The sequence below is a fragment of the Nelusetta ayraudi genome, unplaced genomic scaffold, assembly GCF_046127955.1.
Source record: "Nelusetta ayraudi isolate G7.1 ecotype Tasmania unplaced genomic scaffold, CSIRO-AGI_Nayr_v1 ptg000059l, whole genome shotgun sequence".
NCBI lineage: Eukaryota > Metazoa > Chordata > Actinopteri > Tetraodontiformes > Monacanthidae > Nelusetta > Nelusetta ayraudi.
The window spans coordinates 618492-646382 of record NW_027466109.1 but is presented as its reverse complement, the minus strand read 5'-3'; the positions used below and the strand labels follow the sequence as shown (position 1 = coordinate 646382).

General features: G+C 48.9%; 1 protein-coding gene across 1 annotated transcript; it reads right to left on the bottom strand.

Annotated features, from left to right (window-relative positions):
- Positions 1-132: 132 nt before the first annotated feature.
- On the bottom strand, positions 133-27690 carry LOC142897275 (capping protein, Arp2/3 and myosin-I linker protein 3-like). Its single transcript, XM_076039457.1, has 40 exons — positions 27238-27690; positions 23537-23631; positions 19962-20012; positions 19799-19858; positions 19028-19149; positions 18787-18881; positions 18367-18437; positions 18157-18230; positions 17977-18052; positions 17811-17899; positions 17212-17306; positions 17041-17127; positions 15876-15985; positions 15673-15750; positions 15428-15504; positions 14443-14547; positions 13758-13827; positions 12288-12369; positions 12056-12152; positions 11814-11868; positions 10407-10579; positions 10203-10271; positions 9661-9754; positions 9218-9316; positions 8753-8872; positions 8547-8660; positions 8280-8455; positions 7435-7522; positions 7225-7344; positions 6249-6315; positions 5868-6055; positions 5509-5588; positions 4862-5035; positions 3648-3840; positions 2918-3560; positions 2700-2806; positions 2060-2186; positions 1518-1589; positions 1244-1351; positions 133-679 (listed from the first exon to the last, which is right to left on the bottom strand). The coding sequence occupies exons 1-40, from the start codon at positions 27293-27295 to the stop codon at positions 639-641; spliced, it is 4500 nt and encodes a 1499-aa protein (XP_075895572.1). The 5' UTR covers positions 27296-27690; the 3' UTR covers positions 133-638.
- Between the last annotated feature and the right edge of the window lie 201 nt (positions 27691-27891).

The window sequence follows — 27891 nt, the reverse complement described above, 5'->3', positions numbered from 1 at the left end:
TTAAGAGCTGCCCGCTGCGTGAACAGAAGCGTCGGCTACGATTTGATCAAGATCGCGGCGCAGCGAGGAAGCCGAGCGGCTTGTTTACAGCAAACATTAACGTGTAAAGATGAGTCACACTTGCTCTTTTTTTTATTTCATCAGTGTTTTTTTATTCATACAGCGAGGGTGCTCATACACAATATCCATCTGTTTTTCTTTTCAGTTTTCTTTATAAAATATATTCACCTTTCAGTTCCTGAAAGCAAAACTAGAGATAAATAATCAAATCTCATCTGATAAGAAGCCAAACTAAATCTTCAAGTGTCCACCGAGGCAATCGACTGGATCAGCAGCTCAAAAAAACAAAAAAAACAACACAGATTTGAGAGATTTTCTTCTTTCTTTTTTTCCTCTCTCCTGTCTATCAAAAGCCACAAAGCTCAAAACACCCTGCCCGACACAAAGAGAGGGTGTAGTCTAACAATGGAGAGAAAACACTGGTAAAATACTGCAGCCATAAAAAAATGACAGCTCGAGCGTGTTTTTCGCAGCGACAGAAATGCAGCCGAGGGGTTGGCCAAAGCTGGGCAGGACAGTGACTGTACAGAGAGGAAGTTCCGACAGAGGCAGTGAGAGTCCTGGTGCGGGGGAGGGCATCACAGCAGCTCACCGTGGCCGGATGCCGAGTTGAAGCTGTCTGCAGGGCGGAACAGAGTGCAGAGCTGGTCAGAAACACGGAAGACTCACGACTCGCGACTCAGTTCAGCTCAGGCGACTCTCTACGCGGGTCTCCGTTAACCAGCTAACGGCAGATATTCAAAATGCAGATATATTGAACTAAACTGCAGTAAGAATCAGTTTGGTTGTTCATCTCTTATCTCATATTAATCATTTGTTACATCACTGCAACGATTTCCTCTTCTTTTTTTTTTTTTCCAAACAATGACAAGTGGAAAAGTTTTGATTCTTTACCTTGAATCTTTGGGCAGTTCACAAATCGCTTGACTGATGCAGGCACCTGAAGCGAGTCATTTACCGAGTCATTTATTCTAAAGGAGGCTGCTCTCGGCTTTAAAACATTACTTGAAATTATACACTTTTGAAATTGGATGGAGACCCGCTTATCTGCAATTGTCAGACACACACACACACACACACACACACACACACACACACACACACACACACACACACACACACACACACACACACACACACACAAGCAAGGACGCCATTAAAAACAACTATAAAAGACAAGTACCAGACAAGTCCAGTGACTTATTTCTGTTTTGGGGCAGTCTAGGTTTTTTCACTGGGGGTTTACGGTTTGAGGGCTTCTCAATGTTATTGGGACTTTCCCTGTCAGTGCCTGTCAGAGTTCGGTGAGGACAAACACACAGAAAAAACACCAGTTAACAGAAATATATACGGACGCTTTGGACACGTAAAAACACTTAGGCATTGGCAACGGGAAAACAGACGAATCAATCAAAATCACCGTCGCTGAGAGACGCGGGGAAAAGGCGGAGGCGTACCTGCGTCGTACGACATGGCCTTCCTGTTCCGCTGCGGCTTCACCGGCGCCTGAGGTCGGAGTCCTTCCTCACCTTCACGGAGGAAAGGTTCATTTTTACGCGACCACGTGACAATAGGAGCGACCAGGCGGGACGAGGCTCCTGTGGTGCCCACCTGCTGGCCTCTAAACCTGCTCGGCTCATGCACAGCCTGCACCGTGCAGCGGTATAATACCACATTCTGCACGAATATACATGACCATATAGATGTAAATATTTGTTTTCCATTGCTACTGTATAAATATATATATATATATGTATATATATATATTTTTGATGTATTACTATATACTATATTTTCTTTTCTTCTATTTGCACTGTGTATGCTGCTGTAATTATGCATATTTTCTCAATGCAGGATAAATAAAGGTGTCTATTCTGTTCCATTCGAATCTATTCTAAGAAGCTCAAGATTATATGTCATGCAGCCGTGGCTGTAACATGGGAGCGAATACCTGCAGCAGTGTTTTCTTTTTACTGGGCATCAGTAGCCAGAATGTTACCTTGACTGGCTGCTCTGTCCGGCAGCCCGAGCACAGGCCTCTTCACAGGAGGCGGCACAGGAGGGGGAGGCAGGTCTCGGTCGCCCGCTGGGTCTTTTGGAAAAGCCACATATGAGGTCATCTTTGGCTGTTTGGGGACAGGAAACAAAACAGGGAGTTGAGGAAAGAAGAGTCGAGTTGATTTGCTTTTTGGATTTGCAGCATCGTTTCAGTTTGTTTTGTTTTGAGGAACGTTTTAAAGGTCCCTTATTTGATGGTGTAAAAGCACTGACTCCAGTGAAGCAACCTTGCAGGACTAATTATGAGACACAACTCCAAAGACATATTTCATCCCTCTGTTTGCAGCCTCTTGCTTCACTGGACCTTCCACATGTTTGGAAGCAGATGGAAACAAGCTGGTCCCAGAGGACGAAGCCAACACCTGACAAGGGGTGTGGTCACCACCTGGAAGAGGTGTTTGGGGACTCCCTTTGTGACATCACAAAGGCCTCTCTCCCAGAAGTAGAAGTGGAGGGCTGGATGGACTTCCTAGGAATTTGGGATGGGCCAGAGTTCCAAATCGATGTCAGAAAACGCAGAACGCAGTTCCGCAGAACAGGGGACCTTCAAAAAGAACCTCGAGCGGCTGCTGATTCTTCACCTTCTCCGGAATGGGTGGCGGCTGCCCCTCCGAATCTCTCCTCCTCTCTCTTTCTTTCCTCTCCGTCTTTGCGGGATCCTTCTCCGTCCCTTCATCCTCCTCCGTACCTGCGGATTAACGGGAAGCGGCTGTCAGCGCCGGGTTTGTTTACAACCTGAAAACCTCTTTGCCTGAGCTGGAAAAGAAACCTCATCTTAAGCCCCCGGCGAGCAGCCCACCTGGGTGGCTGTCTGAGCTCTCGTTCCGGTGTCTCGGCCTCAGCTTGGGCAGGTTGGGTTTGTTACCGCCGTGCTGCAGAGGCTCGACCGCGGCGACTCCTCGACTCCCTCCGCCTCCTCCGCCTCCTCCTCCGCCGCTCCTCCACCCCTCCGTAAATCCTGCCGCGGCGTCAGGACTCAGGTCCTGCGTCTCCTGCTGATGCCAGGTCAAAGCCGCCGTCGAGTCGGCACTCCTCAGCTGATCGGCTTCCTGTTTGGGCGACGGCGTCCCGTCTGACGGGAAGGTGAGCAGCGGCCTCTGCGCCAGCTGCAGCGGCGGCAGCTGCCTCTCCGTCCTCCACGAGCGCTGGCCGTCGGCGGGGAGGTCGGCCGCCTTGTTCTCCGACCAGGAGCGCTCGATCTGCCGGCCGCCCAGCCACTGCTTCTCGATCTTCCTGTCGATCTGCCGCTGCGTGTGTCTGTCCACCGTCCACTGCCTGTCCAGGTGTCTGTCCGGCTGCCGGCTTTCCGTCCGGTACCTGTCCGTCTGTTCGCCCTGCCTGGCCTCCATCCACAGCTTCACCTCCGCCGTCCGCTGCTTGTCGTCCACCCAGTATTGGTCCGCCTCCGCCGGCTGCTCGGGCACCGCGTCCATTTTTGACACCTGTGGCAACGTACAAAAGGCAGACGTTTGGAGAAAAAAAAAAAACTTCTTGAAACAGCATGTTTACGGCCGGTTTTGTCGACTCACCTCTCTGGGAGAGTAAAAAGGGTGTTTGCCTCCTCCGCCGGCCGGGTGGGGAAGGGATGATGGGGGACTGAGCGCGAGAGTGTTTTTCCTATGCTGATCGTTCAGTCTGCCGTCGGCTCCGTCGCCGGGGGATCCGAGTCTGGCCGCCGACCTCGACGGCTGGAGGAGGGAGTAAATGTTCTCTGTGGCCAACCTGCAGGGTGGAAAGAAAAAAGGTTTACAGCTGTAGATCCTTCTGGTCGCTTTTAGATATACATACTGTATATACATATACATATAATAAACACATACATATACATATACATATACATATACATATACATAAAATTCATCCAGTTTGTCATTAAGAGGCCATGTTGATGTCATAAACCAGGTCCTCTGACTCATATGGCTAAAAAGGATTCTGATTGGCTAGCATGAAAACAGCACCTAGCTAAGAAGCTACAGTGGACAGTTTGACTCAAACTACTGTGGCTCAGTTTGCTCTGCAGAATCATGTTGTGTTTGTCTTCCGTTGTGTTATTAATATTGGTGCCGCTATTTCCCTGCCTCTGTGAAACCCCAGGACAGTTACATGGATTAGCCGCAATCATCCAGGCCTCTGTCGTGCAAATGGTGAGAAGAAAACGGTTGGAATTCTAATTTTGGGTGAACTTTCCGTTGTATAACAAGGACACCCGACTTGACATTCAGATATTTGCTGACGGTGCATTTTGGCAGCAGTGGCGGTAAATGTATTCACCCAAACTGTAACTGTAAATTTTGCATAAAACAGAAAAATGTCAGAGAGAGCATAGGCCCCTGAACACACACCCACACACACACCCACACACACACACACACACACACACACACACACACACACACACAGACTCCTGAGCTGTGTTTGACATGCAGTGTTTTCACTTCTAATCGCTTGGCTGCAAACGGGAGCCACCGGCTGTCGTCGGCATCTGTGCCTGCACACACACAACCGCCGCACACTGACAGCTATTGGCCATTTCTTCTACCAACAAATCAACAAGGTGGATTCTGGGCGATATTTGTCGCCGTCTTTGCGGAGCTCGGAGTGAACTGAATGACCCGATTGACAGTTGGAAGTGCTGGAATGGAACTTGGTGGCAGAACAAACAAGTTCCTTTGCGATTGGGTGCTTCGCTGATACATCCTGTCAGCCAAACAAAGTTTTTTTTCTCATCCCCGCAAACACAAACCCTGTTGGCGGCGTGGCAACGACGTGACCCCCGTCTCCGTACACCTCCGCCTCGGCTTCTGGCCCCTGATTGGACGCGCTCTGGTTGCGGTTCTTGCGGAAGCCGAAGATGGCCAACATGTTCCTCCTCTTCTTCCTCCGCAGCGAGTGAGCTTTGTGCAGCGAGGACAGCTGGCTGCGGGGAGGGAGTTGAGTGGTGGGTTCAGAGTCGCGCTTTCATGGGACCTTTTCACATATGTTTACAAAACAGTATATATACATCACTGTCTATGTGTATAACTAAATGTAAACAGAAATGACACAAGGACTTTCTCTTCTCGTCGTTCCTGCAAAAGCGACAAACAGGAAGTCAACATTTCGCTCTACACCTTAAAGGTGACAAAAAGCCCCGGTGTGATGAATGGCCTCTGTCGAGCAGGATTAAAGAGCCTTTAAGTGAAATAAATGGGGAGTAATGGCCGCGTGAAAGACGGGCGCTCGATCAAACTCAGCGTGTGCCCGCTGGGGGAGGATTGAACTAGCGGCTCAGGTTTGAATTACACTCACAGAGGCCGTTTAAAACACAAACAAGGAAATGATATGAGGCTCAGAGTTGAGGGGTGAGGGAGGGTGGGAGGGGCTAGTGGGGGAGAAAGGTGGGGGTCTCACCTGTCAGGGAGAACTCGCTTAGTGTAGAAATCTGGGAGTCCGTCGTCCAGGGGGCTCAGCCCTCCGTTCTCACTGCAGTGCTGCACACACAGACACACACAGACACAATACATTCAAGAAGGCGGGTTGGGTGGGTGGTGGTGGTGGTGGGGGAAGAGGGGGGGGGGGGTCAGTTTATTTTTGCACCAGCTCTCGTTGGTAAAATGTTCCAGATGCAATAACCCAAATGGATTACGCCGGCTTCAGCCGCATGACATAATCCAATTGCAGGCGTCCACTTTGTTTAGATTATCTCTGACAAGAGGGAACAGAACCAGGGCACCGACGACACCGATGACATCACACACACACACACCCACCATGTCGGCGGGCAGGTAGGCCCCCCGGTGCTTCCGCGGCGGCCTCGGCCGGACGCGCGTCACGTGGTGGAGGGGCAAGCCCTGCGTGGGCAGCTCCGTCAGGCACTCCCAGGACGCCGAGGGCGACAGCGGCGAGGAGTACGACAGCACGGAGGGGGGCGGAGACGAGCTGGAGTCGTCGCACAGACCTGGTGGCGGAGATGAAAAGAGGACGTTATTTGGCAGCGCGAACAAAGACGGACGGCTCTCCAGTTTTGATATTTGCATAACATTGAGGAGGAGAATGAGTCAGTAGTAAATAAAGAGCAGAGGAGACGGAGCAGCCACGGCAACAGTGGGAGGGAGCGGAGAGGGAGGAGCAGGCGAAGGAGCTTAACTCACTCAGTCTGGTGGAAACCGGACGAATCCGTCGCGTCCTGGAGCTGCGCTTCTTGATGGCGATCGTGTCCTGGGAAGGAAACGAAACACGCTGTGGACGCTGCAGGGTGAACGCCAGGGACTCGAGTCAACGTGCCTGGACTCCACATGCACCCGACGGGTCAAAGTCCCGAGCGGCGGCGGAGACATAATGGCTTAAATCAGCCGCCGCGCAGCAGGGCTGATGGGTATCGTCTTCCAGATCGATGGCGAGGCAGCAGAAGCAGATTATGGAGCGACGGAAACTCCTCATTGTGCACGGTGAGGTCATCTCTAAGTGCCCGTGGGCGGATCATTGGCTGGAATTCAATTATTTACTTATGCATGCATTTATGCACAGTGTAAACATATTTGTTTGTTTTGTCACGTCGTCCACCCTGACTCTGGCCAAGGAGTTTGATGGTTTTGCTAAAACACTGCGTCCATTGTTTTCTGTTTGACATAGAGAAATTGAATGAATGAAAGAAACAAAAGTAAAGTAAAGCACAATGAAAGAAAGGAACTTAAGTAAGTAAAGTAAAAAGAGAAATGGGGCAACGCAAAGCAAAGTGGACATTGTGGAATACAGTGAAGTAAAGCAAAGTACCGTTAAGTATGGCGCAATGTAACGTAAACACAGCAGAGCAAAGCAAAGCAAAGCAAAGTCAATCAAAGTAAAGTAAATTGAAGAAAAGTAAAAACAAAGCAAAATAAACTAAAGTAAAGTAACTTAAAGTATAGCGTGTGATGTAAAGCAAAGTGAAGTGACGTAAAGTAACTCTTGATTCAGTTATGACATGTTAAGGTTGGATGTTACATTAGGCGAGTATGAGTTATGTTGCGTTAAGTTACGTAAAGTGTTAATAAACATTATGAAATAACATAAAGTTTTTAGTTTGAACGACCTCCTAGTGTGTAAACAGATCCGACCTCAACCTGAAGTGTTTCTCCAGCTACTCACGATGCTGTTGCTCAGCTCCTCGTCCGTGATGTCCAGAGAGTCTCTGTGCCTGTTGAACCTCCAGCCCGTCCCGTCCTCGGCCGTCCCGTCCCAGTGCTTCAGATGGGACACCTGCCGAGTCTGAGACAGCACAGCGCCCTCTTCAGTCCACCTCAGCTGGCCCCAAAAAGAGAAAAAAATCTTCCATTTTCAGGGCTGCTGTGCACGCACCAGGGTCTTGTGTGTGGCGTAGAGCTCCTGCAGTATCTGATCCACGATGGAGTTGGTGAGATAGGAGACCACTGACAGCTTCACTTCTCTGCAGGGCGAGTTTGATCAGAGGTGAGAGGAAATCAATAACCTGCTTATCAGATTCAGACTTACAGCTTTAACCTCCCACTGCTGCCCTGCCCTCAATCTGTCTCTCTGTGGCCTCTTTCCCACGGCAGCTTCGGACAGTGCCAGGAATGAAAAAGAAATCTGCTCCGGGTAACGTCTGCAACAAACTTGTGCACACATGGGGCGAGCATCAAGACGTTTTCAGCCTGCAGTGTGTTCACAAAGGTCAGAAATACATAAAACATTTGTCTTCCTCAGAAGATTACTGCATGAAATACTTCATTATTTAGATATTTCAAGCTGAGTGCTCAAATTGAAGAACATTGTGCGGCTGGAGATCTGCAGACCTCCAACTTTTCTCGAGCAATTTCAAAGCAAGTTTCAGTTCCTTCACCTTCTCGAAAAGGTTCCTATGCTGATTTGTTGGAGCAGCCTGCAGCGGCACCGCACAGATTTATTTTTTTGATTTTTTCCAACAAGTGCAGTTTAGCACATCAGTAGGCAATATGCATAAATTAGTATCAAGATTAAGTAGCACTGGCTGTGAATATGTTAGAACTTTTAAATCAGCTGAGACTTAATGCAATGCGTGTGACGGAAATAGAATGCGCTCTATAGCTTTACCACTTCGGTTTTTCACTTTTGCTTTTGCAACTTTTGCAAACATTTTGCAGCTGCAGCAGCAGCAGTAGCATCCTGACTGAAGGATAAAGAAGTTGAGTCGAGGCTCCTCTTACTCTAAGGCTCGGTGGACGTCCTGCGCCGCCCTCTCCATCAGCGCCGTCCGGATGGCCGATCGTGGGATGGACACGCGTTCGGAGATGGACGAGAGAGGAGGACTCAGCCGCTCGGCCGCTGCCGCAGACAGCGGGCAGAGCTCGCGGCAGAGGGCCACCATGGAGTCCACGATGACCTGAAACCACAGGATGAGTGGACAGGTCGGTGTATGAGGCTGCAGTCAGAGAAGAAACTAAAACTAGTGAGTGGAGCCAAGCAAAAACTACCTGCAGCTCCTTGTCTGCAGCTTTGGCCAGTTCGCCGGCCAGGGAGTCCAGCTTCTGCCGCACGGGGCCGTCCACGGACAGGACGTGGGCCAGTTCACAGAGTGAAGGGTAGAGCTGTAACAGAGAAGTGTGTGTGTGTGTGTGTGTGTGTGTGAGCAAAATACAAAATACAAAATGCCACCCACGAACGTTTGACATCCACTCACGGCTCGGGAGTTCCTGGCCTCTTTCAGCACTTGCTTGGCAGCTTGAACCTCCTCTTTGTCTTTGACAGCTCGCAACGCGCACACCTGCTGCTGGACACGAGCGCACAGCCGCTCCATCACCTTGGAAAAGAGAGGGGGCGGAGTCAAAGCAAAACTCACGGCTGGCTGGTTGTCGGGGTTACACGGAGTGCAAGGGTGCAAAGGTGTATGACTGTCTTAAAATGAAGATCACACAGTGACCATAAACTACATCTCCCATGATGCATCTCGATTCTGTGACCTGACACCAGTGTTCTCGTGTCAGGTTTTTACAACCAAGGGAAAAAATGAGAAAAGTTGATGACCTGATTTTTTTTTAACAAAGATAATGTAATAATAACTAGTTTTTGGTGACATATGTCAATATTATTCACTTCAAAATGTGTCCTTTGACGTGGGGGGAGTAAAGTGAGAACACACACACACCTGCTCGGCCGTGCTGGTCACCAGGCCCTGGTGCAGCCGCAGGGCCTGTTTCTGAGAGAAGCGCTGGGTCTGGTTGTTCCTCGCCAAGGCGCGCTGGATCTGTGGAGGAAGCAGGAGCATGAGGCGCCGATGTAAACACAACAGAGCGCAGACTGATGAAACAGAGGTCGACGGTGACGCAAGCAGCTGATATTTGCGGAGGAAACAAAAGGGAGCCGGGAAGACGAGCAGAAAGCCGCCGCATCGTTTCATATTCCACTCCGAGGTTCTGAGGCAGCCTGACAGGATCGAAAAAAATGCAGTTTCAAGCATGAAGGTTGTTTATCATCACCTCCCAGCAGCAAGCAAACACAACATTCTCCCCTGGTACTTGGCCTTTTTGTTCTTCAGACAAATGACACGGGAACGTCGCTGTCACTTTGCCAGCGAGTCGGTTTGCCAACCTTGGTCAGTGCCTGCTCTGTCCTCTCGGGGGCGCTGCGGTAGGCCTGGCTGATGTCGCTCAGGGGCAGAGGCATGTACTGCAGGGTGAAATTACTGGGAAGAAGGTGAGAGGGGAGGAGTGAGGAGGGAGACGGGAGACCAGAGGAGGACCAGAACCAAAGGTTACTTGAGGTTAATGTCCCCACCGGACTGATTTCATCCTAAAATATCCCCTCTGTGCCACGCAACCAGTGAGTAACACTTTCATCTCTGCAACCATGTCATCCGTAGCCTAAAGCCGGGTCTGGACCGTTTCAGATAGCAAAGTGGAAAGTCAGAATTCGCAGTGCTCACGTTGCACATTTGCAGTGCGTAACAGCCCGAAGACAGGAAGTGAGTCGATGACTCAGTCTAAATCAATCCTGCCACAGGGACATTGCAGCTTCCGCTCTAATTATCGACGATGCGATAGCTTGGATCTATAAAGCAAAAGTGTGGATCACATTATTTGGTTGTTTTGTGTGTGTGTGTGTGTGCGTGCGTGTGTGTTTAATGCCCTTACTGTTCAAGCGCCCGGGCCACATCCAGAAATCCTGCTGCGGAGGTGTTGTTGCGATCCCATGTCACACTTCTGCAGGGCAAAAACGTAAGTCGCGCCAAATGCAACAAATAAATAAATAAATAAACACAAATTCCACAGTAGTTCAACTGCCAAAGTGGTTAAAGAACGTGGCTGCTCCGCGTGCCTCCCCCACCACTCTCTCACCTGAGGGTGGTGTTGATCTGCAAGGCTTTGCTCAGCATCTTGGCTCCGATGTCTTCCATGTTGTTGCCGCTCAGGTCCACCTTCCTCAGGCAGGTGTTGCTGCCCAGGGCGTTGACCAGCACGGTGCAGCGGGAGCGCAGGCGGGACTCGGTGAGGGACAGAGTCTGCAGGGCCTGGAGAGTCAGGAAGGGAAGAGAGTGGAACGGGATCAGGGGTCCATGAAAAGATGGTTGTTATGATTTGTTTTTACTTTCAGAAGATAACGGGCTCTATATTGTTTCACCACTAGATGTCGTAGTTTGGCGGTGCGTGTGCTCCAAAACAAACTGGCTCCCTGCACTTCCCAAGTGGCCAACAAGATTATACAGTGACGGCTATAACTGGGTCATCAGTGTTCATCCATAATGCTGCAGGCAGATGGCGCCCCCTTGGGGTATTTTATCTGTAGTAGTGATGTCCGATATTGACTTTTTTACCGATATCCGATAACCCGATATTGTCCAACTCCGAATTGCTGATACCAATATTAACAGATATCAACCAATAGCCATATATATGCAGTCGTGGAGTGGACACATTCTGGCTAATTTGTATTGTGATGTCCCGTTGGATTGCAGAGATAATGATAAATGTAACAACTTCAAGGTTTTCCAATAAAAAATAATAATCGTCAGTTACGGACAAGCTATTTTGTTAGCAGTCAGCCACCACTGAAACCGCTCTGCTGAAACATGCACGCTGCTTGCTGTTATGCTTCGATACGGTTTGATGACAAAAGTGACGTCAAAAGTCTAATAAGATGAATACTGCATGTGGCTGCTGTAGAATAAATGAAGCTGAGGGTTCAAATCAAAGATGTGAGTTCTTAAAGGGGAGCTCGTGATTTCCGTGCACTGGGGAAATTTACTGCAAGAGTGATGCGACTCGTGAGTGTTATGTCTTAACATGTTGTACGGTATGAATTATTAACTCTGTGTGTGCCAGATGATGTCGACACTGCGCCCGCGGCGTCGACGGGGGTGGGGGGGCGGCAATGATTCATGACACGTCGACACCTCGGCGGTGAAACGTGAGGGAATCTGCAGCAAAGTGCAAATCCAAAGACTTTATTTCCGCCTGTAAAACGAATATTAAACAGGCCCCGAACGCAACAGCGCAGCCAGTCAGTCATGCCAGTGCATTACCTTTCATTAAATTCCCTCTTTCAAAATACTCGGCAGTGAGACTATGAATTGTAATTTTTTTTCCTTCCCGCCCGTCTTTGCAGCTGATCCATTTCCCATTTGTAAGATTCGTTACGCGGCAAAGCTAGTGCCAGCATTTCACACTCTCTTTTTTGTGTGTGTGTGTGTGTGTGTGTCTGTGTGTGTGTAATGAAGTGCGGACATTCCCCGGGTGCTCACTCACACACTCCTCCTCTTGTATGAGCGTAACCAGCTTCTGCAGGACCTCGTCCAGAACCCTGTGGAGGGAAACAAAGGGAGGAGGGAGTGTGAGGTCACTTCCTGCTGCCAGCAGACGCTTGGAGGGGGAGAGGGAGCTGGAGAGAGACTGCAGAGCCTGGCAGAAGTGGCACACGCACAAGCTCCTACAGTCACACACATGCACACTGACACGCACACTGCAGTAAAGCGTGACGCCGGCCGCACCTGTTCTTGATGTTGAAGTTCTTGCCCAGGTGAAGGTGTTTGAGGGACGGATGTCTGGAGAGAGCCGGCAGCACTGCGAGCAGGTCGGCATCGAGTCCTGTCCACACACAGACACACACAAGCACACACACTTTTACAAGCACTAGTGAGGCAAACTAAATAAATCCAGTGTGTAACACAATTCATTATTGGAGCATCCTGAGCCTGAGGACAACAGGAGGTGCCACCGTACCGTTGTCGGAGAGATCCAGCGTGCCGATGGAGGAGACTCTGGGGAGGAGCTCCTGGATTACAGCAGCTCCCGCTGACCTCAGCTGGCGAGGCAGCAGGAGACGCACATGGAGAGAGAAGGCGAGGGGGAAAAAAACAACAACATCAGCACAGGCACGAATCCAAATCACTTGAAGCTGTGTGCTGGGGGAATTGTTCCAGTTTCCCACACAGCGGCTGATTGTTTTCAATGTCCCCATGTAGAGTTGGTGAGTGTTGCTTACTTCGAGGGAAAAACAGCTTTTCTACTACAACCCGACAAGCCAGATGGAAGAGCGGTAAAGAGCCAGCAGACAGTGTTTGGAAGAGGGAAGCGAAAGCTGGTGGGTGATTGTCTGGATTTCTTGCTGCTACTTTAGCCGAGATGCTAAAACCTGAAGGTTCCTGTTGGTGCAGGAGCAACGTTAGCTGCACGTCACTGTGCTGTGCTCAGCTACAACTCATTTTGCCTCTTGGATTGAAGAAAGTATCTTTACGACGAGGGGAAAAAAAGCCTTCAGTTATGTTTTCAGGTCATTTTTTTTGTCATCCCATTGGAAAGAAAGCACCAGTACCACAGACAGCTTGACGTGATAGCCACTTCCTGTTATTTCCTCATGTTTTTGGAGCTTCTGTGGGCAGCTAGCAGAAACAACAGCTGATCTCTGTTTTGTCTCTGCTGATTGGTAATGGAATCCAATGCAATTTTACAACAGATTGAAAATGCTGCCTGCTGGAGTTCAGCAAGACGGATGAGCATGATAAATGATTCAACCGCCGTGCAATAATAATTCCACAACAGTGTTCATCGGCAGTGAAGTTGGATGCTTATTTCTAAAATCTATGATGTTGTTAGTATTGGCTTTTTTCTTTTCTTTTCTTTAAAAAAAAAAAAAAAAATCATGAAATGGCATCAAAGCCTCAGTCTTTGTCAGTCTTGTATTGAACTAAATGGTGCAAAGTTCTCCTTCTCGGTAGGGACTCTGACTTTTTGCCAAAAATCAAAGTGTACTTGTGACTTTTCTGTGTCTCAGTGTGTGTTTGTGTGTGTGTGTGTTTGTGTGAGTGCGCGCGCGTATGCGTGTGCGCATGTGTGCATGTGACTGCGGTGTAATGTCACAGTGTGGGCGCTCTGAGTTCCAAACAGTGTCGTCTGCTTTGTGGGAGCGTGTGTCTGCGTGAACTAAGACATTTGCAGCCTTTCGCACTTTTATCCTGTCTTCCTTTTTCAACCACATTTTTCTTTTCTATGTGCTTCACAGGCTTGCATTCATCCTTCACCTCAAATCTGCGAATGACTGAACGACTCGTCGCTCTCTTGCTCTGTCTTTCTCTGGTCGTACAAAAGGGCATTATCACAGATCTATATAGGCGCCTTTATCCCATGCAACGTCTTCGCAGGGCTCGTGCTAAACGTGCGAACTCGCGGCAGACGTGGAGGTGGAACTCTTACCTCGCACCCGCTGATGTCCAGATGAAGATCGTTGACGTGGGGGTTGGAGGTCAAGCCTGTGAGGAGAGCCCTGGGGACACAAAGCAACCATCAAAAGGTGGTAACAATAGAGGTGATGCACCTAAAGAGTTCCACGTGTCTTTATTCCAGTGCAGCTCAGACTGACTGAACTGGCCACAGCAAGATGGAGCATTTTTTGCAACCGCGTATAAAGTGTTTGAAAAGCAGAGGCAAAATTTTTGGAAGGCAGTCCCAGTCCCAGTCCCAGTCCCAGTCCCAGTCGACTGTGAATCATCCATCACGTTCAAACAGAAGAAACAGGATTGCTAACTTAGCTTCCAATTGCTGCATCGCTACCCAGTGTCTAACTGCACCTCCTGCCAAACCCAGTCGGGATCAAAGCAATCCATCAGTTGCTGCTTTTCAGTGTCCCAGAAAGAAAAACTGAAAATTGACATCGAGATCAAACCAAAACCATCACCATTGCAGCATCCTCGCTAATCTCTGTCGCATCGCCGCCTCGCCATCCCTAAAAGATTCTGACTCTGATTGGTCGCAATTTTTAAAGAGCGGCCGACAACGTCGTCTGTTAGAAGTCGGCCGAAATTGATGAGCAAGATTTCAGAGCCGCAGCTGCGGCGCGACATTATAGCTCAGATGAAAGGGAGCGAAAAATAAAGAGCACCTTAGAACATCAGGGGGCAGCTTCATAGAGGCCAGACTGACATAAGTGAGGCTGAAGGCTGAGCTGAAGAACTGACGGAACAGCGGCAGCGTATCCTTCACCTTCCTGCAGATTAAACCCAAGAAAAAGAGGGATGAAAGAGTAAAAAGGAAACAGAAGGCGGCTGAGTGACAGAAAGTGTGGGCTGGTTGCGGTGGGGAAAGGGGAAAGGGGAAAGGAAAAAAAAAATCAACCACATGGAAGGGACGGAGGCACGTTGTTGACATGCTGGCTAAATGTGGACACAGAGGGGGAGACGGAGTGAAGAGTCTCCCGGTGTGGCAGCAGCGAGGAGGAGGGAAGCAGCGCAGACACATGATAGATAGCTCAGCTTAAATATTCATGAGTCTTATCTATGCAAAAAGCTCAGAGTTCTGGCTTTTAAACGGCAGCGGACAAACTGACGGGGAAGAAACTGTGTTCGGCGTTCACACAAAGCTCAACCCCGACTTCCCATTTAACAAATAATAAAGATAATAATGACGCCAGCGGCAGGAAGAAAAGAAGAAGCGAGGGAGGGATGATGACGGCGCAAAGATGGAGTTTTTAAAGGTCCCATATTATGCCCATTTTCTGAGAAGCGGCTGCAATTATACGAAAATGACTGCAATAACTACAGATCTTCTAGAAAGCGTTTAGAGAGCATTCCATTTAGCTGTTTCAGCTCCTTCTCAAAATTGATGCCTTGTTGAACCTGCTTGTGACAAAACAAGAAGGTCTTGGAAGGTGAAACCAGCCGCCTAGCTGCTAGAGGTATCGTGATTTTATGGAAAGTGGCGCAAGCAGAAGAAGTAAAGGACGGATTTTTGACAAAAAAAAAAAAAAATCACACTTGACTGGATTTTGCACAATATGGAGGGCCTTTAAAATGAGTAGCGCGGCTTGTTTTTGTCACAGCAGCTGTCGGAAAACATGATGAGACAATTAGAGGGACGTGACTACTAACCTGTGGGAGAAGGAGTTTTTGGAAAGGTTCAGAAAGGAAAGATCAGCGCAACACCCCCGCAGAAGAGCCCCAAATAGCTGCGTGACACACAAGGTGGAGACAGTCAGCAGAGCGTTTTCTTCTCCTCTTCCCCAAACAAACTCCAAACTCCCTGATAATCCTGAGACACCCCAACACACACACACACACACACACACACACACACACACACACACACGGACACACACTGGGCTGTTGACACTCACTGAGTCTACGGAGCAGTCTGTGCCCGACAGATCCAGATGGACCAGGCAGTTGGGCTGAGACAAGAACAGATACAAGTTCTGCAAAGGAGGAGGGTGAGGAGGAAAAAAAGAAAAGAAAAAACCCCGAAAGATGTCATGTTGAGGTGGAAAAGCAGCAGACCAAATGGTTGTTTTTTTTTGCTGTTGTTGTTGCACTCCCTGACCGAGGCGTCGTCCCCCGACAGCACCCCAGGGTTCTTGCTCAGGTCGAGGTGCAGCAGACTGTTGGAGTACTCGTCGCTGGAGCACAGAGCCTGAGAGAGAGACACCACTCCTGGGCGGGGCCACAAAAGGAAAATAGAGGTGAGAGCATGACGCACCACATTCAAAGACAAGAGATGACTCTCAAAACATTTTGTGTCCCTCCATTATTCATCCTCGCCGGCAAGCTGAGTGGATGTCGCGGCGGTGGAGCATCGCCGCGTGCGACCCGGCTTTCAATGCAATATTTAAATTCTCCGCCGGGTAACAAGGTGATGTGAGACGGTAAGAGAAAAGCTGGCTGGCTGCCTGCCTGCAAGGTGGCACCGTGGGCACCCTTCATTAAGTCGCCATTAGGATACTAATATTAATAGTCAAAGAGATGGATGGTGAGGGACGTGGTGAGTCGGAAGGGGACGAGCTGCGAGTCCTGCGTCTGTCTGTGCAAAGTCACCATGGACCAAAACACAGACAAGATTGAAAAACCTGCTCATATATACATATATATATATATATACATGTGCATATGAATATACTTCTATTAAAAAAAAATCTATTCCATCTTGTATTGGAAGTGCAGTGCAGACCACACCCCAGCCCATTCATTTCAATGTAGTTGCTCACCCAGCGCATACACCGAAAAGGTTTTTGACTTCCGCATTGATGGGCCCATAGAGCATGTGCATTAGTGTCACTTCCCATCATGCCTCTGTAACTCACGTGATCTATTTGGCCGATCAGAACCATCCTGGAGAACGTCACTTACAGACACATCAGGCCAATCAGAACAAGCCAATCAGGACGGCCAATCAGAACGAGCTGAGACACAGCTGCACGTACAACGCCATGACGTCACGCTGGGAATGAACTCTTTTCCAGTGATTTTCTGGCCTTTAAACATTTTTTTTAAATGACTAAAAGACCATGACTGAAAAGCGTACGTTAAAAAGATTTGCTATGAATCGCGTCTCAGGTCACAGTCATCCTGTCAGCCTTTGGGAAAAATGCTTTTTTGGGCCCATGGGATTTTTTTGTTGCAGTACCGCGAGTGGCCACTGGGAAAAAGTCGGCACGCCGCCATATTGCCAGTCCGGTATCCAGTTCTTATAATACATCCATTGTGCAGACCTTTGGATGTGAGGGAGGTCTTTGAGAGGTTGAGGAGGCGGAGTCCCTTGCTGAGGCGGCACACCTGCTGGATGAGGTTGGAGACACCTGCAGCATCGAGAGGCGGATCGTTGAGCCACAGTAACCGAGTCAGACTGCAGAGTTTTCAGATTCCCCCTCCAACACCTCTACCTTGGTTGTCCAGAGAGTTGTGGGCCAAGTTGAGGGAGTGGATGACAGAGGCCGGGTTCTCCGACAGGGCAGCCGACATCTTCTGTGGAAAGTCTCTGCAAAACAAAGAGAAGGAATTTAAAAATAAAAATAAAAGTCCCAATTGCAGTAGTTAACCTTCGGACGGTGGATGGAATCCGGCTGTTTCCGCGAAGCTGCAGCATCACAGCCAGGACGGAAAGTCAGTCAGCCACTGCCGCTCTTATTTTGTCTTTCTTGTTATCATCTAATTTCTTATTTCTAAGTACTTAACGCACTGCTCAGTGCCCTTTAATTTCCCCTCTGGGAAGCATAAAGCTTCTCTGAAATTTGAACGCACTTTGCGACACATTGCCGCACCACAGCCAGAGATTACTGCCACTTCTCTACAGTTCCAGAGAAACAGCCGTAGCTTTGTCCACAACCTGCAGCCAGCAGGAGCTTTTTAGCCCCGATTCCATAACATTTCCCGGCTTTTACCGCGACCTCTGACTTGGCCGGTCTGTGCCGTACGCGGGGAACAGCGAAACAGAATGAGGACGGAATAAAACAACAAACGAAAAAACAAACTAAAAACTCACGATTTGAGCCCCGTGTTCTCCAGCGTGATCTCCTCCAGGCTGGATGACTTGCTGACTGTGTGCAGCACCTGCTCGGTCACCTCTGAACCCTTCAGGAAGAAAAAAACAACCCATATGCAGGAATGTTGCCGTTGTTCCACTAAACCCAGAGGACTCGTCGACTCACTATGCGCAGATCTTTGCAGTAGAGTTTGGTGAACCAGGTGTTGTAGGCCATGGACGCCACGATCACCGCCAGGTCCCTGCGGTGACATCACACCACGGCGACAGGACGTGTGAGAACACGCAAAAGACGTGAAGTCGCGCAGGAGCAAGAGTTACGCAACTTGGGTCGCCCCGCCCTCACCTGCTCTCCAGGTGGCTGAAGTCCAGCAGGTTGAACTCTCGGTTGTCCTGGGAGTGATAGATGGTGTCCACGTCCTGAGAAAAACAACAGCTGCAGCCGTCAGCTCGCTCTGTTGCCGCCTGCCGCAGCCTGCACCTTCATTTTGCCGCACGGCACTGCGTGCTGCGGCACTCAGAGGCACTCAGAACGCGGCCGCATCACGCCTCTTACCCACTGCACTTCCTCCTTGCAGCTGATGCCATTATAGTCGCACAGAGCCGAGTACGTCTCCGAGAAGCCTCCTGAGAGATCCGGGGCGGGAGCAGGGGGGGGGGAAAGGAAAAAAAAAACAAGAGACAAAAAAAAAAAAGAAATAAAATAAAGGGCAGTGAGGATGAGCTGACGCAAACAGCTGCTTCCTTCTGAACCGCAGGGCAGAAAATAAAAAATAGAGCAAAGCGTCATCCGGCTAATTGATCAATTTTCTATTTTTTGAAGAAGAATCACTTCACAAAGAATGTCTGGGGGGGATTGTTGGAGGAGGCAGCGAGCGAGCCGACTTCCTGCCGAGTCCCCGCCGTCGGGTTTGTGTGTGTGTGTGTGTGTGTGTGTGTGTGCAAATTGCCATGTTTGATGGTAATGTCTTTTTACCACAGGCCCTCTGGGTCTCCACCGATGTCTCTGAGCTGGGCGAATACTTCCTGCTGCCGTCAGAAAGGTCACTGTCTGAATGACAGATGGACGGGCTGCCAGGATGAAAGAAACACCGACGCTGTGAGGAATCATTTGTCTGCTGATTAGCTGCCACATAAAGGTCATTTTTTTTTGTTGTTCTTGTTCTTGAAACATCTTTGTATCTGAGCATCCCAAATCTATCTTTGCCGACACTCACGCAAAAACAGAGTTGTTGAATATTCTCGACAGGGCGTAGTTGATGTGGCCGACCACATTGTTGAGGTGTTCGCGCGACTCGAAGTGCAGCGAGTAGCCGGACTTGTCCGTGTCGATGACGACCTGCGGGAGGAGAAGACGGAGGCGGCAAACATCAGAAACAAAACCTCTCCCAGCGTGTGGCCTCGTCATCCACATGCTCCTTTCATCACTGCTAATTAATAATACAGAGAGAACGGGGAGCTCTGAGATGATGTAATTATTTCTAAACCAACGTATATCCGCCAGATGTCAATTTCCAAGGAACCACGAAAGGAGAGTGAAACGGCAAAATATAATAATAAATTGAATAACGTGCTTTTACGTTTGAATAGCCTAAAAGCATGCAATGTGAAATAAAACATTTTTTGAAATTATGTAATAATAAATATAAAATAAATGGAATTAAAACAGTGAAATAAGCAACTGAAATAATGAATTATTATATTTTATTATTACGAAACATAATGTAATATCATAATTTTCATGCATGTGGAAATCCTTTTTTTATGCAAAATTCCCTCTGCCAGTGTTTTCTCACTAATCTCCAACTGCAGCCTGCTGATGAGCTGCCCAGAAAGGACAAAAGTGCATCTCTCGTTTGCTAATGGAGTGGAGGATGAAAGCAGATGGTGATGTTTACGTTCTATCGCATGACAGAACTATATCTTACGGCACGTGCATATTAATGACAAGCAATTAAATACACACACACACACACACACGCACATACCTGCTGATCTGGCTGAGAATTCAGGGCTCTGATTTCCAAGAAGTTAAACGTGGTTTCCACCTGTTGTCATGGATACAATTCGACAGAGGAGAGTTTAGTCGGCGAAGCCAAAGAAAACGTGACATCCTGCAAAATGATCACATGTGAGCGAGAAAGAAATTACCTTCGCGGGAATCTTTGGCGGCAGGAAATAAAGACGCCATGTCGTGAGAGCCTGAAAAAAAGAAGAAGGAGAGAGAGAAGCCAAACACAAACTGAATCGAGATGACAGGAAAAAGGAAAATAAAAAGTTTGCAGAGAGAAACTCGTCCCTGGAGTTTTGCTGGAAGAATAAAAAAGGGTAAATGGAGGAGAGCGTTGTTCTATTGATCCAGCTAAAAGCCCGCTGCGTCCGGACGCTAATAGAGGAACAAACTGCAGGACGGGGAGAGACATTATAGCCGCGTTTAGATCACATTGCAGCAAAACATAACTTCATTATCATTTCATTATATCGGCGGCGGGCGAACACAGAAACGGCTCATTATTTTAAATTTGACACTGCAGGCAGCTTTCGCCCCAACAGTCAATAACTTCGGCCCGTCTTCCCAGATCTTTAACATCTGGGCTTGTTAGCATCACATTCTGTCACGTTTTAAAGGGGCGGGGGGGGGAAGGACGTCCAGTCACCACATTTCCAAACCTGCACAACCATTCTGGGCTTTTTCGAAGATGGTTTGAAAGCCAAAGCTTTGTTTCGGTGAACCTGCTTTTCATGTCAAGTTGAAACAAAACTAACTCCACTAAACTTCCAGGAACACAGGGAAGCATAAAAAGGAAGCAGCTGGGGCGAGTTCTCGCGTGCGCTCTCACCAACCAAAGCGCTCCTGGCTGCAGGGAGCGACGAGTGGAATCTAAATTTAAGGGTGAATGAACTAGGCCTCCAGTCGGAGGAACTTTTTTTCAGAGGTCGGCACGCAGAGGTGCGTGGGAGTCGGACACGCCGTGGCCAATCAGAGGTCAAGCAGCTCGGAGCTCGGAGCAGGGCAGGCCGACACGGAGACGCTGATGTCACGCAAAATCTGACTCCGTCCCTCCGGTTCTTAAGTGACAGGGGCAAATTGCTTTTTCAATTCCAATTTATTTTTCAAGCAAACCCGCCACCCTGCCACCAAAAATAGTCAGTGTCTCTCATCGTCAAGCGCAAACAAAGAGCAGCGATACTCTGACATTTGGCTGCTCCCCACCAGCCCCGCAGAACTGCCCTCTGCTCTCTCTCCACTCGTCTTCTGCTCCGTCGCTCCCAATCATTTGCTCGGCCTCCTCTGATGGCTCTGCTAAAAAAAAACACCCAACAACAAACACACACACACACGCGCACACACACTCCCGCAGGACACAGACTCTCCCAATCCACCTTATCTCCTCCCATTGTAACGCACTAATTAAATCGCAGTTCTCGCACTTTGCCGCTGCGTTTTTTTTGTTTTTTTTTGAGACGCACTATCTATTGTCACGAGCCAGCAGCTCACACGCACAGAGAGAGAGGTGTGTGCGTGTGTGCAAGCCGCAGCCGCTCACGGCATCCACGTGAGGCGTTAGAGTGGCAGAGAGCAGAAAGGAACAGCAGGGGTGGGCTCATGCTGATCGCTGAAGAAAATAAATAAATAACAAACAAAATAAAAATGAAAATCCCGATCACATTACGGTGATGAGTCCCAGTAACGACTGAGACGCAGCAGATAAAGCCGACGAGCCAATCAGGGTAAGTCGTGCTGATGTGGCAGAAGAGTGAGGGAGCGAGGAAGAGAGAGAGAGAGAGAGAGAGAGAGAGAGGGATAGAGAGAGAGAGATCTGTTATCTGGAGTTACACAATGCAGAGAAGCCACACACACTCTCACACACACACACACACACGCGCACAAACACACACACGCACACAGTGCTCATTGTGCTGCGTAATGATGCAGGTGAGCTGAGATATATTTGACACTGTCGGTGGAAGAGAGGAGTTGTCATCAGTCGTGGCAACCTTCAGTGTCGAGGGGTGAAGTCGCAGCAGCCACAACCTGAAGCTCCACCTGCTCCTGCTCCTCCAGCACGTCACAGGTCAAGTCTGCTTCTACCTCTTTAAGGACAACTACTACTACTACTACTACTACCACTACTACTACTACTACTGCAACTACTACTACCACTACTACTGCAACTACTACTACCACCACTACTACTACTCCTACTGCAACTACTACTACCACCACTACTACTACTACTACTACATGCTCAGTTGAGATGCAAAGTGATGGCGGCTGAGCATGAGTGCAGTCAAGGGACAGCGACAGACATACAATTCAATATTTAAACATGCAGCAGAAAGTTCAACAGTCTAATTTAGATTTATAAACAGTTCAATCTAAATCTACATATTAATCTCAATATGTTTGTTCTGGCATCATTTAATGATAGCTTGACTGTACTTTTCAATGTTTTTGTTGGCAAAATAAAATGTGGAAACGGCAATCATTGTGGTAATTAATTGAAATAGCCCTATCTTTTTCCAACTTCCCGAACAGAAACATATCAGTGTGGCCAATATCGATGAGGTGGAAAATCAGTTGTTGCACATCTATATTTACAGTTAACTCTTTTCTCTTTTTCTTCTCCCATCTTTTCCTGTTCAGGTCCCAGCATGACAGAGAACCTTTGCTTTTTGCAGCTCGGGCTATGAAGAGCAGGCAGCAAATGAGACGCAGACGGGGGGAGAGATGATTGGAGAGACGGACGTATCAAAGAGCCTCCATATCAAAGGCTGGTAAAGTGCAGAAAAGTCTCTAAACTACCTATCCCTCGCCGCGCTGCCAAACCATTAAAGCATCCGTCAGAGCCCAGGCGCGGCGCAGGCTCGCTCGACCGCCGATGAAAGCCCATTGGCTCGTTTGGGGACCGGGGGGAGGGGCAAATGGAATCCGCTCATCTTTCAAACAGTACTTCCAAAGGAAAAGAAAAGAAGCGTAGTTTGGCAGCCGTAGGATGACACCTGCTCCGTCATGCAGGGTTACATCAGAGAACGACTTCTTCCTACATCCCATCAAAAACACTGGTGCGTGTGATCCCTCGCCAGGGTCCGGTCTGCGTCCTGGGCTGAGTGAATAGCTGACGGCCCCAGACCGCCACCCCCTACCGGTTGCCCTCGCCCAATATTTGGCTGAGCTGGGTTCGCTCTAATAAAGATTTCAAATCTCTGCCCTATATTCCTCTGATGAAAGCACGCATGAAAAAAATAAAAAAAAAATAAAATGAAAAATCAAAGGGTGTGAGCTGCACTGCTCGCAGGGGGTGCCTTCACAGTGGGGGCTAGTTGGATCCGAGGAGGCAGGCACACACACACACACACACACACACACACACACACACACACACACACACACACACACACACACACACACACACACACCCGGTACAACAAGACATCGGAGGAACGATGACCTGAAAATGAAAAAGACTTGACGGCTGTATCACAGAGGCTGTGCTGCCGCTGTCACACGGCCATTAACGGGTTGCAGTGGGGAGTTGACATCAAAAGGTGCTGCACATGCATGATGCATGCATCAGACTGCTTAGTCTGCAGGATTCAGGTGCTTCCGCCCACCCCTCCCTCTCTCCCTCCCTCCCTCATACCCACCCCCCCTCCCTCGACAGCCGGCGCGGCAGAGTTATTGTAGCGCGGCGGGCCCATTAAAATGAGCTGGAGCTTCTTACCAGGACGCGGTCCTCCGTCTTGCCCGTCTTGGTGTCGAGCTTCACGGCGTGGATGAACTTGATGGATGACTTGTCGACGATCTTCTTGACGCTTTCTGCAAAATTTGGACGTAAAGAAAAAGGAGAAGAAACGTACAGAAATGAGAAGGAAGGAAGGAAGGAAGCACACAAAAGGTTATTTCCTCTGCCGCTTAAAAAGAAATTCTCATTAGCACAGTGTATTTTAAGGGCACGATCTGTTTTCATTCAACACTCCGGGGAGACGGCGTTTTGTTTGCAGTACATAGTGACACAGAAAATCTATCAGGCTGAAAACGAAGTCTGGCTTCGTTTTGCGGCGCTCTTCTGCAGACCCGGGTTGTAACCGGTGGTTATTTGAATTACTGTTGCCTTTCTGTGGTCTCCAACTAGTCTGCCCGATCTGACCTCTGACCCCTGACAACAACAGGCCGTTTTTCCTCCACACAACCCCTGCTCGGTGGATTTTTTCTCATTTTTGTGTGGTCGTTCAAAGTCAATTAAATCCCTCTTTCTGCCCAATTTTGGCGCCGGCCTTGAATTTAAACGCCTGCACCACGTCTGCAGGCTTGGATGCATTGAGTTGGTTTTGTTTTTGACTGATTTTTGGCTATTTAGGCACAGTTTTAATTATTTCAAAAACACCTGGAACTTTGAATGGAACAGACGGGCCCGGCATTCAAGTTTGCATTCCTCAGTGGGGAGACCCATCGTCCTCGCTATCACCCTCCCAGGGCAGCAGAAGAATTTTTGGATGATTAAAAACAACAAAATAAAACAAAACAAAAATAACAATGAGCTCTCTCTTGTTGGCACGCTTATCTCTGAACAATCAAAGGCTTTGTTTGTAATCAGCGATTAGGAATTGTAAAAGGTTTTTTATGTTTTTGACAAATTTCAATTTGTCAGGCATCGTGGCAGCGTCAAACTATTAAATCAAGTCGCGAAAGTGTCGCTTCACTTCCCTTCACGAGCAACATGACCCCGGCGAGCGTCGGTGTTTCACCCACGGCTCTCCCTGTCGAGCGGCATCACCGTCAGCGCCGCGACCTCTGACACGTGTGCCGGCTCACGTGCGACCCGCCGAGCCATCGCCGAGTCGGCCTCTCGGCTCTATCACGCCGGCTGGGCGCACATCGTACCGACGACTCTCTGGCGAGACGGACGGCGCAGACGCGACGGCTTTGGCAGGTGACTCAGTGCCGCCGCGGCAGATGGCGAAGCGTCTGCAAAACTTGGTCCCGCGCGCACATTTAGCCTCAGCCTGGGCGCGTTGGAACGGATGGAATCCAGACATTCACCACTATTATTTACCACCAGTATGAGTGACAGTAATAACTCCCACACAGAGTCCTGCTGCTGGGTAAGACATTTTGTTTATTTAAGTTTATTCATCCCAAGCCGGGGGAAAAGATCCAACTAAACCACTTGTGTATTTTGAGCAGAGTGCTGCGTTGGGTGCAGGTCCGTCACGATTACCGTCCCCATGGAAACATGACAATGTAACAGTTTGACAGGAACAAAAGGCGACCCTCGCATTACGGATTATGTCCGGCATCATTTTAGCTAGCATTCAACGACATCCTCGTGCAGTCGGTCTGGCTTTGTAGACTAAAGGATAGAAAGGGCTTAATATCAACAGACAAAGAGGATGTGTGATTTGATGCTCTTCTTCATTAGAAATAACACCACTAGAGCTTCAAATACCATTTTTTTTTATTGCCATACATCTGACAATGAGGAAAATCACGCATTGCCCCTTTAAAGGTCCCATCAAATCAAACCAGTAACATTTTAACAGATCTTACAGAAAAAAAATCCTTTGCTTCTTTTTCTTGCTCCACTTTTTGGAAAGCGTGTGCGACAATACACGGTTCATAAAAATCAGCCCTTTGTGATGTCACAAGGGGCACTGGCACCAAACACACAACTCTTCCAGGTCAGTGACAGCAACCTTCCCCCACAGCCAGGTGTTAGCTCCACCCTCTGAGACCAGCCTCGCTTCTGTGTACTTAGAAGGTCAAACAAATCATCAGTTTTAACCAGAAACTAAAACCCAGTGTTTCAGTGGGAGGGATTAAACAGAGGGCTAAATAAAATGCATTGCTTTCTGGAGATCCATCTGTTGCGTTAGAAGAGGAAACCAAAAATGCTTTTAACACTGGCCCTTTAAATATGCTAGACTTCAGTGGCCAACTGAGCTTTGCAAGTTGGCGTTCACCCGTTCATTCACACACTCATTCACACGTGCACACCAGTGGCTGATTACCCTGCAGGGTGCTCATCACCAACTCATTCACACTTACTGGCGCTGCAGCTTCAGGTTCAGCATCACATAATGAACTGTGGAGACCGGAGATCAAACCTGCTAGCGGTTGTGACATCACAAAGGGTCGGTTTCAAAACCACAGACCACTTTGTAAAATCGGAGCATCAAACGCAGTAAAGAGTGGACTTTGCTAATCTAGGGGGGTTCATTGACATGAACTGCACTGACACATATTGACACACTGCCTTTACATTTTTAAAGCTATTATAAAGGTTTTTTTTTTTATTTTTTTTTTTATAGCTATTGTTAAGTTGGAAACAGCCTTCAGACTGGATGGTAATAACACAAAGACGGAAATAAAGATTCAAATGCAAGGCTCTTGCCATACAAACACAACAATTCTTGGAGTCTCATGATTAGACCAGACTGAGGACTGACACTCCCATTCGTGTGACCTTGTGCGGGGCCACGGGGGGGACTGCTGCCCTCGTGGCCCCCCCACGCTGCCAGCCAGTGTGGGCGGGGCTGGAGGAGGCGGCGCAGCGTCCCGGCAGGTGCCGGAGCAGAGGAGGCAGGGGTTCCTCTGGATTTAATCAGCACGCTGCGCCTAATAGAGCCATTAGGTGTAATTAACACGGCGGCAGTGCCGGTTACCATGAGCATGTGCCCCCCTTTTTTTTCTTTCGCTTTTTTGTTTGTGCGCGCGGGATCCTGTCCAAAGGCTTGGTGACACTGGACGATGCGAGCATACGAGGAAAACAAACATTCGGTGCAGGCTACACAATGAAACACCTGCCTTCATCCTGCCGTCGCACTTCAGCACTTGCGCGCATGGTCACTAAAGCGCACAGTTGTGGAGGCTGCAGGGGAAACAACGACGGAAAGCACAACCGTACCTTCCAACGTTAATAATAAAATAATAATAATTAAAAAAAACAGAGAGAAAGGGAGTTTAAAAATAAATGAAGCGGAAACAAAACAAAAACAAGCGAGCGGAGCTTTTGGCGTGAACACACGGTGCTCCGGCCACCCCGCCTCTGTGGCCTAAGGCTGGGGTGTTTATCACCTGATCCACCCCGAGGGGCAGATTTACAGCAAGGTGTCCATTTCTCCCACCACTGTAAATAATTGATCTGAACAAACGCGCGCGTATACGCTCGCACACGGGTCTGCACATCTGCATACACAATGCGCGGAGGGGAGGGAAGCAGGGACGGAGGGAGGGAGGAAAGGAAGGAAGGAGCCACGCCGATCCGGAATCAGATGTGAAGGTGAACATTATGACCATCACCCGCGATGCGTCTCCTCGGCTGCAGCGGAAAATAAAAAACAAACAAACAAAAAAAAAACAGTACACCACATCCCGAGCGTGAAAGGTAGACACGCGCGGCGGCGAATAACAACAGCGACCCACCTGTGATTTCCTTGCTCACACTCAGGAAACCAGAGGCTGTGATCTCCCTAGAAGCCATGTCGGTTCCTCTCTCCAGCCGCCGACCCCTCCTCCTCCTCCTCCTCCTCCTCCTCCTCCTCCGCCTCCTTCTCCTGTTCCTCCTTCCTGGATCACTCCTCTCTCCTGCTCCCCCTCAGAGGCGGCGGACAATGAGGATGGTCTCACTCCCAGGCATTCCGCTGGAGCATCCGACAACCCGACGCGCTTCCTAGTACCCCTGTGAATGATGGGAGGCTGGATGCGGGAGCGGCGGGGAGGGGCAGAGAGGGAGAGAGAGAGGTGGGAGGGGAAAGGAGGAGGGAGGATGGGCGGAGGAGGAGGGTGTGGGATGGGGTGGGTGTGTAGGCGGGGACCATTGAGGGAGAGAGATGGTTGTTTCTGGCCAGTGGAGGAGCAGAGAGCAGGACGGAGGTGCACAGACAGCTGCAAGAAAGTTGGAGGACAGGTGAATGAGTGAAAAGCTTTTGGGGGGTTTAAGGAGGAGGGAGAATGAGGGGTACTTTTTAATTTATTCATTATTTTTCCTTTCTTTTTTTTAAGTTATTGACTTAGAACATGTACCTCTGTACCTTTGTGATGAGACACTTAAATCTTTTTTTGTGATCAAAATTGTTT

Coding starts and splice junctions, on each gene's coding strand:
- LOC142897275 (XM_076039457.1), bottom strand. CDS start 27,295: ATGGCTTCTAGGGAGATCACAGCCTCTGGTTTCCTGAGTGTGAGCAAG. Junction 5,036..5,508: donor AAGCGAGTTCTCCCTGACAG/GTGAGACCCCCA, acceptor CCCTCCCCGCAG/CCAGCTGTCCTCGCTGCACA. Junction 2,187..2,699: donor CGCCACCCATTCCGGAGAAG/GTGAAGAATCAG, acceptor GTCCCCAAACAG/CCAAAGATGACCTCATATGT.